The sequence below is a fragment of the Vespula vulgaris genome, chromosome 20 (genome assembly GCF_905475345.1).
Source record: "Vespula vulgaris chromosome 20, iyVesVulg1.1, whole genome shotgun sequence".
Classification (NCBI taxonomy): Eukaryota; Metazoa; Arthropoda; class Insecta; order Hymenoptera; family Vespidae; genus Vespula; species Vespula vulgaris.
In genome coordinates this window covers 2,755,611-2,772,500 of record NC_066605.1, presented here as the reverse complement: position 1 = coordinate 2,772,500, position 16,890 = coordinate 2,755,611, and the positions used below count along the sequence as shown (strand labels likewise).

Genomic DNA, 16,890 nt, shown 5'->3' with positions numbered 1-16,890 from the left:
AAAAAAGAAGATATTGAAAGAGAAAAGATTTATATCTATCGTATTGCATATACTGCTTAAAACAAATCTGTTCTAAACGAAGCGACGGGATGATATATTTGCCTTCGACTACCGGCGTACGCCAACTATATCGTGCTTTTTAATCATCCTTCGCGGGGAACTGGAGCGAATAACGAGGAAGAAACTAGACAGACAGAGAGATAGATAGAGCAAGAGAGCAAGACCAAAAGAAAGAGAAAGAGAAAGAGAAAGAGAGAGAGAGAGAGAGAGAAAGAGAGAAAACGAGAGCAAAACGATTATCATAAGATTTCTCAAGGTTTCTTAGATTCATCGTCATTTTTATGAGAACGTTGTGACTTTAGAAAAAAAAGAGAAAGAAAAAGAAAAAGAAAGAGAGCGAGAGAGAGAGAGAGTGAAACAAGGGAACGAGAAAAAAAGAATATATTCAAGACAGATTCCGCCATCATTGTTCCTATCATTCATGGTTGGCTGATCAACGAAACCTCGAGCGGAACTTTTATAGACAATCCTTTAAGAAAGAAGTTCGACCTCTCGAGTTTCATCGACGATGTTAAACGTTAATCGTCCCTTACCTATACCTTTCTTCGATTCCGTCATTCTCTTTTCTTATATGGTTCTCTATCTCTCTCTTTTTATTTTATATCTCTTATCATCATCATTATCATCATCATCACTTTCATTATTATCATCTTCATTATTTATTAATATTAATATTATTATTATTATTATTATTGTTATAATATTATATTATACATTTTCTTTCTTACATATATTATTTACATCTTGCATATATTTTTCATTTAAATACATTATTATATATTTTCTTTCTTTCTTTCTTTCTTCCCTTTCCCTTCCTTTTCTTTTTTCGTTTAATTTTCTCAAAATAACAGCCTGAGAAGTTGTCTCAGAAGTCAAAAAGGTGTATGGACGTAGAACTGTGTATAGTACGGGTATCGGTTAAGAGAGCAAAAGGCGCATGAGCGTCGGCTAATTCGTTCCTGAGTGGTGAGCGGCTTTCGCTAGGTGGGGCGAAAAGTGAAATCCTAGAAGAGTAGAAGAGAGAGAGAGAAAGAGACAGACATAGAGAGATAGAGAGAGAGATAGGGATTCGAAAGAGGGGTGGACCGTGCCGCGCAAGACGATCCCATAGCAAGATGACGCCTCCATGGCGCCTCCATCTCCGACGTCCCTACATCTCTCTCTGTCTCTCTCTTTTTCTTTTTCTATCTCTATCTATCCTTTTCTCTCTCTCTTTCTATTCCTTCCTAAAAATCTAGTCCCGATGGAAATCTCTCTCTCTCTCTCTCTCTCTTTCTTTTTCTTCCCTGTCTGTCTCTCTCTCTCTCTCTCTCTCTCTATCTTTCTCTGTCCCTTCTATCTGTCTGTCTGTCTGTCTTTCTTTCTTTTTCTATCCTTAATTTACAACTCCTTTGTCTAGTGTCACTTTCGACAAGAAATATTCGATGGACGGAAGAACGTTAGAAAACTCGCCTTTGATGTTGATCCTTTTTCTCGCTGAAAGATCCTCGGATATCGGTATCCGACGAATTTTTCAAAATCGTAAACGATCGACTCCTTTCGAATTTATTATCGGGGATTTTTCTTTCTGTTTTCTTGTTCTTTTCCTTTCTTTTTCTTTTTTCTTTTCCTTTTTTTTTTTTTTGATGTCCACGATCGACATCGCTCATGTTCTGCGTTTCGATTATTTTCGATGGAAATGATATTTTTGATAAAAATTTTGATAATGAATTTTGGGATGAGATCTTCTTTCGGGATTTCTTTTTATCTGTTAGTTTGTTCGAAATTTCAGACTAAATCGTAATTGGATTTCTTTTTTATATGTACGCACGTGTATGTGAAATTATTATTCTTTTTATTTTATAAACAATTGACCGAATCAAATGCACCCAATGAATTTTTGACAAACCAAGTTCGTTCGTCATATTACGAAAATGTTTCTTTACATTTCGAACGGGCGTCTGTTTAATCGTTAATAATTCCTTGAGAAATTCATTAAATTGTATTGGAAGCTTACAAAATGACGAAAATGATTTTATTTATATATTAAAGAACACTCTTGCCTACGACATATTTTATCTTTAAATAATTCAATATTATTTTTCAAATAATAATAAGTTGTTAAATTTATCCGAAAATTACAAAAAGAAGAAAAACAAAACGAAATTAACAAGATGACTGAACCAATTCAATCGTTGATCTAAATTACAATATAAAATTTATTTTTCAAAATTTTTCAAACCCATATATATATAAATATATCATTTTTATAAAAAAAAAACAATCGGAAATAAGAAAAATAAATAAATGCAAAAAAAGAAAGAAAGAAAGAAAGAAGAAAAAAAAAGGAAAAAAAAAAAAAACAAAATGATTTCTATAAATTCCAATGAAGCCGTCGGCCTTTAAGAAAAGGGTGAAAGGAGAAAGATCAAGAGGGCGGAAGAAGGGGAAACGGTTAATTTGTTAGACATCAGCACCACCGGCAGCCCACGAAGACAGGTAACGTTGGTATCGGTCCTTACCGAGAAAATAACTAGAGATAATTACGAGCATAAATCAGCCTGTTAATATTCGGGGGCGTTGGCAAGAGGTGTAGATAGGTATATTCGTTCCCGAGTAGACAGACTCTTTTGTATATAGGGTGTCTTCTTAAAAACGTATCTCTGTCAACGTTCAAACAAATATTATGTTATTCTAAATATTAATTTTTACGACTTATCAATCGTATCATTTCTTTTTCTTTCCTTTATAATTTATTAATAATTAACAAACAAAGTCGAACATACGTTATGCTTTTCGTTATGTCATTTTTATTGTGCTTTTTTAAATAGGTATAAGATTTTTTAATTTCTTTTTTTTCTTCTTCTTTTTTCTTTTTTTTTTTTTTTAAATTAAGTATCGTGTAACATTATATCAGATTTAGTATTAACAGTTCTTATAGATCGATTATGTTCGATCGGTTAATTGACGTTTTTAAATATTTTGACGTATTTCTTAATTATCGGATTTATTAGAGTTATCATAAATGATTTCTGGAAAAAGTATCAAATAATGAATAAATAAAAAACATATTAAACAATTTTACTTGCAGTAAAAATTATTAGAAAAAGAAAGTTCAGTAAAATTCAGTAAAATTCTTATAAAAATTCCGATATAAATGATAGTTATTATCACTCAATCGATTATTTCTATACTAATTTTATTATTTTCATTAAAACTCAGACAAAACCAAGACGACATTTCTTCGCAAAATAAAAGAAAGAAAATCCAATAATCTGATGAAATTTCTGAAGAAATTTTCAATAAAAATTACTATCAAAATACTACTATAACATATACTTATTAATAAATCAATGACTACCATAATTCCAATATTTTCATTAAAAATCAAACAGAACTAAAACCAACATTCCTTTCTACAAAAAAAAAAAAAGAATAATAATAATAATAAAAAAATAATCCAATGATCCGATACAAAAAATTTTCAATAAAAATTTAAAGAATATACCTACAAAATATATACGTATTAACCGATCTATCACTACCATACTAATTGCAATATTCCCATTAAAAATCAGGCAGAATTAAAACTAACATTTATTTATATATATATATATATATATAAAAGTAATCCGTAATAAAAATAAAACTAGCAAATTCGAATGAATAAGAGACTCCAATGAAGGTAGATAGAGAGAAAGAGAAGAAAGACAAAAAGATAGAAAGGAATAGAAAGACGGAGAAAGAGAGAAAGAGAAAAAGTAATGCTGAGTAGAGATCGGTAGATCATTCGTGGCTTCGATGGATACGCCTCCTTGTTAGCCAGGATTTACTTAGTCCTTCGACGCTGCCAAGACGTGCGTTACGCCCGCTAATAGCCCATCGGTAACGAACTACCGTCGGCCTTTTTCGAGGACCTTTTAAGCGAAAACGCGTTTCGCATTGCCCTTCGTATTGCCTCTTATCGATCATCCCCGTCATAGCGAGAAAGGATCGCACGTTTCTTTATCGCCTCTGGAAACGAATTCCTTCCCACGTTTTCTTCTACGTTATTTCTCTACGTTCGAACTACTCCTCGAAGACGCTTGGTTCACTCCTTAAACGGTAGGATCCTTTCGCCCGTTATTTATTTTTAACCATCAGGCCAAAGAACCCATTTTTATTTTTCATCGACCCTCGTTTTCGACCCTGTCTCCGAACGATCTTTGTCTCTCTCTCTTTTTTTTTTTTTTTTTTTTAACTATTGGACCATTTCTTAAGGCGAATTTTTATGTTTCGATGGAAACGGAAGTGTTCTCTGTCTTTGTCTCTCTCTTTTCTTTTTTTTTTTTACTTTTTCTTTTTACTTTTTTTTTGGGATATTATATATATGTATGTATGTGGTGCGTTTGTTTTGAAAGCAGTGCTTTTATTTATTTATTTATTTATTTATCTGTTTGTTTGTTTGTTTGTTCTTTTTTTTTTTTTAATGAGATGTCACATAATTTGTGATCGATTTAGTGTAAACTTTTTATTTACAACTAGTTAAGTTTAATTTAATATCTTTGAAAACGTCAATGCTTCGTTCGATTTAAAGAAATTGCTTAGAGATTAATGTGATAATTTTTAATTTTCTCGAAACAAGAAGAAATGGACTCGCATCATTTTCGAAATAAACATATATTTTGTTCTTTTTTAATTTTTTTTATTTTCTAATCGATTACGATCCTTCTTTCGTTTTTCGTGAAGATATGAAAGGTATCATCGAATATTTTTTTTCAAATAATTATTACTGTTTGGTGCACGTAATTTTTTTTTCCTCATGTTAATTGATTTAGAAGAAATGGTTAAACTATTTGTTTGAGATTAGAATTAAGATGCATGTATTTAATATATGTAATGTAGATCTCTACTTATCTTCTAAATTTTGTAAATATGTTGAAATAATAATAGCAATATTTTTACGATTATTTTTGGCTTTTTTAAAAAAATAATTATTAAACTAACTGTATCTTTCCTTTTTTTTTTCAATCGATTGGAAAAATTAATAAAACGATTAATCGCAATGTCAATAGAAATATCGGATCGATCGAAAATTTTTTCAGAAGATTTTTTTTAAAAGAGTAATTTCGTAGATTTAATAGGAAATATAATGACAGGAAATGATATTTAAAATTTTTGCAAAAATATAATTAATCTTATGATCAATTTTACACAATAATTCTTATCAAACGAATGAAAATTATTATAAAAGAATAAACCATTCTTCTTCGATAATACTTATGATAGAAAAGAAATCACTGCAATATCAAAAATAATTAATCCTAATTAAAATCGAAAAATAATCCGCTTGATTAATCGTAAATCTTTCAATATAAAATCATATTATTAATTAAATAAAAATTAACGAATAAAAAAACAAACAACCAAAAATAAGAAAATAAAAAGAATAAAAAGATATCAAAACAAAAAATATAAAACATTTTCAATACATGCATACGTACATACATACATACATATATTTGCATAGATTTAAGCAAAAAATATACAAAACAAAAACAAAATAAAAATAAAAATAAAGAATAGAGAAATCAATATATATATATACTTTTTTCAAGAATCATTAACACCCCATACGAAAAATTGTTCCATAAAATCTCGATTCAACCATGACACACGATATAACGAAGTTATAGACTGTCGATCTTAAATCAATCTTTCTCTCTCTCTTTCTTTTTCTGACGAGTATAAAAGAGAGAATGAAACGGTGGCGTTGAAACGCTCATAACAGGTGGACCGATCGGTCTCGCCGAAATGCATCTTCAAGGTGGGCGGTCCCACACTCCTTAAATCAGCCCGGAGCCACCATAACATTAAGCCTACCTCTCACAGCACGTCTCTCACAGGTACGTCCTACCGTTTATTTGTTTGCTTAGAGCAAGTAATTAGAATCCGATACAAATGGTTATTATTTATCGATACGTATACTGTGAATGTAGAAGCACGAGAAGAGAACGAAGGGGTAGAAGGGGTAAAGGGATGACGATAGGTTGGTAAAGGGTGGGGGGAGAAAGGGTTACGTCGTCTTTCTGATTGCCTGGCGTTATTAAAGCCGTTCGATTCTACAAGATAAATACATGGACAACGAATCCAAGGCGTATACTGACCAGTCGATATATAACGCGTCGATAGCTTCTCTCTCTCTCTGAAAATTTTGTTATTTTATTTATCATATGTATATATGTGTGTGTGTGTGTGTATGTGTATATAGATATGTATATATAGCACGCAAACGCGTCTTGCTACGTGCCAACGGGCCTCCTTCGAAATCATAATCATCCTCCTATTAGCAAAGTCATTAAAGAACGTTCGATCGTAAGATTGTAGTTATAATATAAATAAAATGAAATAACCAGAAAGATTTAGGGGAATAGTTGATTATTACATATATATATATGTAGAGAGAGAGAAGGATAAATAATTGTAATATGTGTACGTTTGCGTAGATATTGAAATGTATGAATAATTAATATGAATATTATTCGAATCTAAAGAAAATTTTGTATATGTTATTCAATGTAATTACGTTAATTTATTTATTGAATTTATGAAAATAATTTGAAGTTCGTAAGTTGGTGAAGATTAGAAAATTAATAACGCTAGATATTTTTTTTTTGTAATTTCTTTTTTCTTTTCTAGATAAGTGATTAAAATATCTAATTAATAGAAGTAAAAAAGAAAGGAGTAAGAAAACATTTTTTAATTCTAAAACAATTCAAACAGAAGTGGGATGTTTGATATTGTAATGTCAAAATATTTGACATCGTTTAAATGAAAATTCTTTTAGATATTTTTCATTTTCTATTGCATCTAACAAAGAAGATATTCAACTGGTTCCTTAATTTATAATCGTAATAATACTTACGTGAGTTATCAGAATTAATATAATAATAATAATAATAATAACTCCATTATTATAATCTTTATGCGTATGTATAACTAGTTCCTTAATTATAATTTATAATTATAATAATTCTTATAAGGATTATTACATATTTATGTAAATATATAGTTACGTGTATATTATAATTAATATAACAATACAATTATTATAATCATAATTTATAATTAACTAATAAGCAATAACCCTATTATTATAATCTTTATAAATACGCATATATGTGTATGTATATTCAATTTAATTTACAATTATAACAACTTTCATGTGGATTGTTATAATCAGTACAATAATAAGATTATGATAATCTTTAATAAATATATATATATATATATATATATATATATATAATATATTATTATTATACCCTTCAATATATAACCTATACAATAACCTATATGTATATATATATACATATCTGTGTGTATTCGTATCTATATTTATAAATATACATATATACACATATAATCCCTTAATTAATAATTACAACAACTCTTACGCAGTTTATTAACATAATAATTAATACAATAATAAGATTACTCCGATCACAATTTAATTATAATTTCTATTGTAATATTTATCTATGTACAAAGAAAAAGGATAGAAATAATGAGAAAGGGATAAACGATGTCACTATTTTCAGAACGATGCATTCAAGAACCTGCATTTCCGAGGAACGAACGAATCAAAGAGTCGTAATACATCTCAATGCCAGACGCGTACGTTAATAAAGTATAATAGAGGCAAACGTTGCCCCGAACCACGACGAACGAAAGTCAAAAGAAAAAAAGAGAGGGAGTTAGGTACACCTGACCCACCGAATACAATGGCCATGTACAACGTTCCGGGCACGGATCACGTAGTCCACGTGTGTGAACGGTTCTCTAATACGGGCTCGTAAACTATCCAAGAAGAGAAAGAGAAAGAGAAAAAAAAAAGAATAAAATAAAAGAAGAAGAAGAAAGAAACAAAAAAAAAATGGTGGACTCTACGCGTCGTGACTTCTGACACCGGTTTGTAAACTATAGGTATAATAAAAAGTAAGGGAGGGACTACGTTAACGTGCCAAAAATAGCTAATCGATTTGTTCTTTTTCTTCGCCGAAAAATACTAACATCCTCAAACGTTTCTTTGTATTGTTTTATCCGGCTGAACGATCGCCGATCGAAAATCCTTCTTTTTGTATTTTTTGATATATTTGTAATTTATTTCAATTGAGAAAGAATAGTTATGTGTGAATGAACGATCTAAGTAAGTTTGAATTTTTTTGAATAATATATTTGAATTGATATGTAATATAATATGTAATATATATTTTAATGAACGATAATATGGTATTGTTTGATAAAAGTATTAGTAGGATATATTATTAGGATTTATGTGAATGAAAATGTTGAATGTTTATATAAACTTAATGATTCTTGTTGGTAGTAGCTATTAGAATATTTTCTTTCTTTTTCTTTCTTTCTTTTTTTTTTTTTTGATAGAATATCTCAATTGTAACAAAAGTTATTTTTAATGTATACGCATACACGTAATATAAAATATGAAATACATATACTTTATATATATATATACATATAAACTCTGATAAAAATTATAATAATTATTGACACATATCAAATACCAAAAATGTTGAATACTCTTACTGCCTATCAACTTAATAACAAAAAAAAAAAAAAAGAGAGAGAGAGAGAAAGAGAGGAATATACATCTTCAAATATATCAATAAATGAAATTCATTTATAATTTATACTATGTATTAAATTAATTTATTAACAAAATTAAAAATCATAAAAAATTTCTTGTCGATCGCATTAAATCTATCAACACTCTACACAACTATTATACTTATATTCGTATCATTTTCATTATTTTTCTCTTTTCTCTTTTCCTCAGAATTTTACATTAGAAATAAAGAAAGAAACGGAGATGTAAGAACTGAGTTAAATCTATTAATTCGATAGAATCGATTAGAATGAAACGGGGGTAAAACAACATGATCGAATCAAGAATGGCGCGTGTGGATTGCAAATGAACGAGAACGATCGGTCTCCCGTTTACTTAATCGCGTCCGACTAAACTCGCTCTTTCCCGATTTGAATGCCGGGTAATTGTCCGATTTATTTATTCCGAGGAAGAATGGACGCAGTCGAAGGAAGGAAAGACCGAGAGGGAGGACGAACGTTGATCAGCGTCGGTGTTGATTTAATTACCAAGGGATTAATTGGCATGCCTACTGACGTTAAATCCCCCTTTCCCCCACTCCAACCTACCCCTTCTTTCTCCTCCTCCTCTTACTATTCCCTTGCTAGAACCTATCACCCTTTTATCGATACTTTTTTCTCGTCTTCGTCCTTTTTATTATCGACTTATTACTCTCCGTTGATACCTATCTCTTTTTTTTGTTTTTTATCTTTTTTTTCTGTTTTTATCTTTTCTTTCTTTCTTTTTTTTTTTTTGATTAATTAATTATTACGATTGATTTTAAATCTTACGATTGATTTCGCGATGACTTTTTACTTTTATCGACGGAATTTTTTCTTTCTTTCTTTTGTCAGCGTTACGAAAAACGGTATTAGAAATAGTCCTGTTCTCTTATTTTTCTTTCTTTCTTTTTCTTTTTCTTTTTTTTTTTGTTATCGTGTAAGTTGACTTTGTGAATATTTTTTTGTTCTTTCTCTTGATTAGAGAGAAAGTAATTTCATAATTTTTATGAATTATATAAATAATTTTATACTTTCGTACGAAGGCTATTGATTTAATGTGGAAGATAGGTTTATTGACAAACAAAAAAATTTTTAGAATGTAGATTCATAAATTGAAAAAGAATAAAAGAAAAAAGGAGATAAAAATTAGCTGAGAAAGTTAGCACGAATAAAATGAAACACCTGTATGGTATAAATTATCACGAATGTAATTCATGGGTTTCGTTTTTGGATCATAAATGGAAACATAAGTTTATGATTACTTATAATATAGTGTTTGAAACAAACTGCATTATATATCTTTCAAAAGAAAAAAGTAAAAAAAAAAAGAAAGAGAAGGGGACGATTAATTATAAAAATAAATATATAATTTGACCTAACTTATCGTGAATATAAGTGAATTTAATTTCATTCTTTCCACATTTAACTCATTCAATTCAAATATAAAAATAAACGTCAGCTCTGAAAAAGATATTAAAACGACACAAAATAACTTGTTGACCGACGATAAGTCTTAACTTAACGTTGAAACCATACGTGCCGCATCCATATATTTTCTTCGATGGAAAGAAAAAGAGAAAAATCGAAGAAAAATCTCATAAATAGATTCTTTCCTTCGGTCTGAATGAGATAAAAAAAGAGAAACAGAAGAAACAACAAAAAACAACAACAACACAAAAAGAAAAAGAAGAAATAATCTGACGGATAAAGGAGAACAACGGGAAAGAGGAACCAAAGAAGAAGAAAAAAAAAAGAAAAAAAAAGGGAAGAAAGAAGAACAGATCGATCTAGAAATAAAAATCTAAAGATAAAAGATTACAGAAGTTCGTCGTTGTTGATAATTTTCAGGAGAAGAAAGGGAGAGAAATTCGCGAGGGCAAAAAGGGTCCATCGTAGGTCGTAGTAGTAGACGAACGTATATCGCGGCGATGTTATCCGCAAACACGCGGGTTCGGCCAATTTATCCCAAGGGATGAGGCCGACGTGGCTATGGGAGTTGGGTATGGGGCAAGCTTGTCCAGCGGAATGAATTCAACGTGCAGCCCCCGTGCGGTCGAACTATCTATCTCTCTCTTTCTCTCTCTTTCTCTCTCTTTCTCTCACTCTCTCATTCTCTCTATCTCTATCTATCTTTCTCTGTTTATCTATATATCTATCTCTATCTCTATCTCTATTTCTATTTCTATCTCTCTTGCTCTTACTTCCTCCTCTCATTTCGTTTCTCTCTAACTAACTAACACGAACTCAAACCCGTTACCGTTTCATCCTTTCTCTTAGATCTATGGATCCGACCTTTGCTGTTTCATTGAAGATTTCCAGGATATAACAAAATTTGTATAGATCATCATTGTATAGTTTATTCGATCTTAATTATCGATTGAATTATTTTATTAAAGATTTCATGGATATAACGAAACTCGTATAGATCGTTATTGTGTGGTTTAATTTCATATTAATTATTATATCGTATAGATCATTATTGTATAGTTTGTTCGATCTTAATTATTATATCGTATAGATCATTATCGTATAGTTTATTCGATCTTAATTATCGATTGAATTATTTCATTGAAGATTTCATGGATATAACAAAGCTCGTATAGATCATTATTGTATAGTTTATTCGATCTTAATTATCGATTAAATTATTTCATTGAAGATTTCACGGATATAACAAAACTCGTATAGATCATTGTTGTATGGTTTAATTCGATGTTAATTATTATATCGTATAGATCATCATTGTCTTAACTATCCATGAAACTGTTTCATTCAAGATTTTCCGAATATAACAAAACTCTTATAGATCATCGTTATATAGTTTAACTCGATCTTATTAATCGTTTTTAAAATGTTGCTTTAAATATATATATATATATATATATTTTGTATCTATATCGGTCTTCAATCTTTCGCGTTATTAATTTGTTATCTCGAATATTTTCGTAAGTCGATCCGATATATCTCGATCGATCAATTTATCGTTTTAAATAGAGGATTTTAATATCTTAAATTTGATCAAAATCATGACTGATTTTTTCACATCTCACACGTTTGGATGGATCATCATCCTTTAGATTTTATAATCGTATTTTATAATACATCGAATAAAATTCGAAAATTTCTTTAATTAAATCATCAAAATAACATTCAACCACGTCGATCTGATTTTTCTGTCGTATTAAACGTTTATATTCTTAAATTGTGTTCGAAATAAATCAACATTCGTTTAAATCCATCGTTCTCTCATTTAATTAATCGTAAACAACTTAAATGATTAGAAAAAAATTATCTAACAGATCGAAAAAGAAAAAGAAAAAGAAAAAAGAAAGAAATAAGTAAATGCCAAATCTCGAGAACTTCGTTATCGCGGAATTGTTTTCAAGATTTATCATTAAAAAAAAAGAAAAAAATAAAGAATAAAAAAAAAAGAAAAAACAACAATTTGATATCAAAATTTGATTTCAACAATGATAATTAAAACAAAAAAAAAAGGTCAATGAAACTGTTCATTACGTATTTAATATCGGACGATCGTTCGATCATTCAAACTTTCTATCTGATAGTAATCTGATAATAATCGCATAACACCTGATAAAACGAGGAAGTAGAAAGTTAAAACGAAAAAAAAGCAAGAAAAGAAAAAGAAACACAGAACAACAAAAGAAGAAAAATATTTCAAACTCTTCCTCCTTAAATACCATTATACCACTAAACAAAAAAAAACGAAAAAGAGAGAGAGAGAGAGAGAAAAGAAAAAAAAAGAAACAAAAAATTAAAAAATTTATTCCGGGTATAGACGTATTGACGTAAGGTTCAATCGAATCGAGTAGCAAATACGTATCGAGTAGGAGAAGCCTGATTGCAAACAGGGTACACGCAAAGATTTATTGACCTGTCAATAGTGGAACCCCGAAAACGGCGAATTTACAACACCGCAGGTGTTAAGTTCCATCGTGCGTGTAATAACGGCACGTCTGATCGAAGGGGCCCCACCATGGTAAACCACACTGTAATTATATTTCCGAAGGTATGAGAAGGGCCCAGGAACGGACAACAACACCTTTGTCATTATCAGCTGAGAGCCATTCTGCCCGTAACTCAATAAAAGCCGATAATCGTTGTATCGATCGATCTATCTAGCTATCTATCTATCTAATTGGTTAATTAGTTTTTTTCGTAAACAAATTAAAAAAAAAAAAAAAAGAAAAAGAATGGATAATTTTTCTAATTTTCCTGTATTTTTTAATGTAACAATTCTAAGTGAAAACATCAATCCCTTTGGTGTATTCGAATTTTTCGAAATAATTTTTTTTTATCTACAAGATAAAACAAATCTAATCTTACCTTTAATCCGGTAAGACGTGGTTCCTCGGCAGCCAATTTCGCAAGTTCGTGATAATCTCCTTGAGCAGCTTTCACCAACCATTCTCGTGATTTTCCATCCAATTGCTTTGGAAATAGAAAGGCGAGTCAAACGATGCAAATCGATATACGTAGATCGGCTTCGATCCGTGCAACGTACTTTCAAACTCGAATCTTTGGAAAATTAATATATTTAGAAAGGACGATCTCGAGATCGAGAAAGTCTAAAGAGAAACTTTCGTTGTTGCATAGATAAATAGATTGATATTGATCGAAGACGTTATTTTGTGGATTTAATTTTAAACTCACCCAGGCAACCGAAGCACTGTCTTCATCGTCTGCGCCCTATAGAAAAGAACAAAAAAAGAATTAAATATTGAACAGCGATAAAGAAATAAAAAAAAAAGAAGAGAGAATAAAATTCATCGATACGAAAAGTTATTATAAATTTGTAAATATTATAATATTATAAATATAATTGTTATAAATTTACAAAATTATTCTAAATTAAATAGAATGAAATAAATCAGCATAGTTTGTATACGTCGTAAATGATAATTGTACGAGCACAAAAAATCTTTTTATTCTTCTTTCCTTTTTCCTTTTCTTTTTCTTTTTTTTTTTTTTTTTTGAAATACGAAAGACAAGTGATGAGAATAAAACGGACAGAATAAGAAAAGAAATTTGTCGTTCGTTAAAAAATGAATTATTTTCAACACGGACGTTGCGTTGTATATTCCTGTTAATAAAAATTTAATCACGAAATCTTGTCATTATTTTTTCTTATCTTAATTATTCAATTAAACGCCATAGAAAATGAATGAGAAAAAGAAGAAGAAAAGAAAAAAGAAAAAGAACATTTTCGATTCGAACTCTGACTCGTATTATAATAAAAATATAAATATCTATAAATACTTATAAAAATTTATGAATTATTAACAAACCTTGGCCAAACCAAACAAAATTCTTTTCATATTACTCTTTTCTCTTTCTCGCATACGATATTTAATTTAACACCGTAACATGAATAATAAGTAATAAATAAAAAAAAAATCATTCAATTAATTTAAAAAATCACTTTCAATTCGAATACTGCATCACCCTAACGACAAAAATTAATTCGATGTAAAATCTTGTCATTTTCTTTCTCTCTCTCTCTCTCTCTCTCTTTTTTTTTTCGTATCGGTGTAACACACATAGAAAACAAAAATGAGAAAAAAAAAGAAAAAAGAAAATCCGCGAAAAAAAGAAAAACAATGAGAAGCAACATAATAAAACGAACGTGATTCAACCATCGAATTGACATAATACGAATCCGATGTTCGATTCTCTGATGCAAAATTTCGAATGCTTGTTGCAAGTGCTTACATAACCACCCATCGATGACGATGCAACGCGTCAAACGCGGCCTTTTCTCTTCTAGGATCCTATAATCCAACGATTTACGTGCGTAAAAGCAGTGAGAAGCCACGTAGCATCGAACGTGCTCAAACCATCGAATTGATATACGAATCTGATAATTGATTCTCTGACGCAAAACTCCCAATACTCGTTGAGAATGCTTATGTAATCACCGTCAATGACAATGCAGTTGTCTGATCGAACTTTTTATTCCCCCTCTTTTTTTTTTGTTGATTTTCTTTTGCTTTTTTTTTTTTATTCCTTTTCTACGATTTTACGATACTATGAAGTAGAAACTATGATTTACGAAAAAAAGAAAAATAAAAAAGAAGAAATAATGGGTTTAATTAATCTTTTCAAGGGGTAATTAATTTTTTTGAATGGTTTTGTTAAGAATGAAAATTAAAATTTTAACGAATTAGAAATATGGTATATATATGTTTGATCTGTTAGATAATTTTTATCTTTTTTGTTGTTTTCAATTATATATATATATATATGTGTGTATGTGTGTGTATAATATATATGAATATATTAGATGTATTAATACATACATTATATATCAAAATAATATATACACATATATTATATTTAATTAAATAATACATGTACATTATTGTCCTTTTTATATAAAAATTATTTTATAAAGCATATTTGTATTTATTAATATCGAGATTTAAAAAATTAGATATATCATTATACACACACACACACGCACACACACATGTATTGTTATGCTATCTTTATAATATATGAATATTATTTTTTATTGCATATTTATGATTATTATACTACTTTCATCTACGCCTTCCGTTATTACAAAAACAATATTTATTTAAACATAAAATAATTATATAACTACTTATATCCTAAAATTGATAAATAATTAAAAAATCAAACAATTATTACACTACTTATACCCCATTCAATAAAACATATAACTTTAATTACGATCATAAAATCTCATCTACTTTCATCCACGTCTTTCGTTATTACAAAACGAAATTTATTTAAAAACGATATAATTATATAACAACAATTCAAATCCTATAATTGATAAATAATCAAAAAAAAGAAAAAAGAAAATTAAACAATTATCACACCACTTGTACTCTATTCACAAAAACATATCACTCCAACAGCGATCGTAAAATCTCATCTACCTTCTAATCATTGATTCATTGAAAAGTCGAATCTGTCGGATGCAACATTGCTAAACCTTGATCGCATACAATGTCATCGTACGTTTGTAATGCACCGTACGAGCCAGTTATGATTTATATATATGTGATGTACTGGTACAGAGAAAGACAGAAGAGGAGGAAGATACGAAAAGAAAGAACAAGAGCAAAAGAACGAGAAAGACAGACAGATAGACGGACAAACAGAAAGAAAGAGAAAGAAAGAGAGAAAGAAAAAGAGAGAAAGAGAGAGAGAGAATAAAATGGTGGGAGGTTGGTAGGGATAAGAGGCAAAAGGAGAAGGAAGAGAGGATTTCTGATCCCAGAAACGTTAAACGACTACTCATCCCTGTTAAACCGTTTGTATTTTCACTCGTCACGGCTACGTCGGACGTTGGAGGTGCTCATATCGACACTCCAGGACCAGAATCGATCGTGACTCCTCGTAAATTACATCGGCATGGTAGAAAATGGATGGACGTTAGAATTTGGCCGAGTCATCATTAGCTCCGGGGTGGAAGACCCGATATCTCTATCGATCGACACAACTAAGCGTGTCCTTAAGTGAAATCTCTCGAATCGTTAACTGGGGCCCTCCTGATGTTGATATTGTTGATCACGTAAAATCAAAGTAGAGAAGGAAGATGAAGGAACGTGGTCATTGAATTTCGATAAATTTCTTTAACGAATGGAGAGAGTGAGGAGAAGTATAAATAGCCTGTTACGATTGCTAACTTGTGATATAAGTTTCGAAGGTTTTGACGACGAATGAATGTATCGTGTCATCGTGCGATAACGAATTGATGAGAACCACTGACCCCCCGTAGCGTCAGGTGGTGCATCGAGGTGCGTTCCCAGCTTTCGTGTGCTATGCCCTTGCTTCTCCTCCTTCTTCTCTTCCTCCTCTTCCATCTCCTCCTCTTCCACCCCCTCTTCCACCCTCTCCTTCTATTTCTCTTTCCTTCTCTCGCGTTGATACGTAAGTGGATATGTATATATATATATATATGTATACATGTATGTAGATATGTTGTACAATATGTGTGTGTATGTGTATGGTTACTCATACATATACATATATACATAGTATCTCGAATTAAAATAGTATTTGATATGCATCTTTGCTGAATGTAACGATAATGTTTTGATCGTTGAATTTCGTATTTTTTGTTTTGTTTTGGTAACGGGGTAAACAAAATGATTTTTGTTAATTCAGAGAGAATAAATAAAGTTGTGTTATATGAGATATAGGTAATGT

The 16,890-nt window shown here is 30.0% G+C and overlaps 1 protein-coding gene across 12 annotated transcripts in view; it reads right to left on the bottom strand.

The window, feature by feature from the left end:
- Positions 1-16,890, bottom strand: part of LOC127071081 (uncharacterized) — a 152,938-nt gene that overhangs the window by 106,564 nt on the left and 29,484 nt on the right. For 9 of the 12 annotated variants that reach the window (XM_051009949.1, XM_051009952.1, XM_051009951.1 and 6 more), the window contains exons 5-6: positions 13,360-13,395; positions 13,033-13,137 (exon numbers count right to left, since the gene is read on the bottom strand). In XM_051009949.1, coding sequence (XP_050865906.1) covers positions 13,033-13,137; positions 13,360-13,395 — 141 coding nt within the window. Of the gene's footprint in view, positions 1-2,432; positions 2,573-12,168; positions 12,397-12,420; positions 12,696-13,032; positions 13,138-13,359; positions 13,396-16,890 lie in introns of those variants that run through there. The other 3 variants (XM_051009960.1, XM_051009958.1, XM_051009953.1) reach the window with 3 other exon arrangements.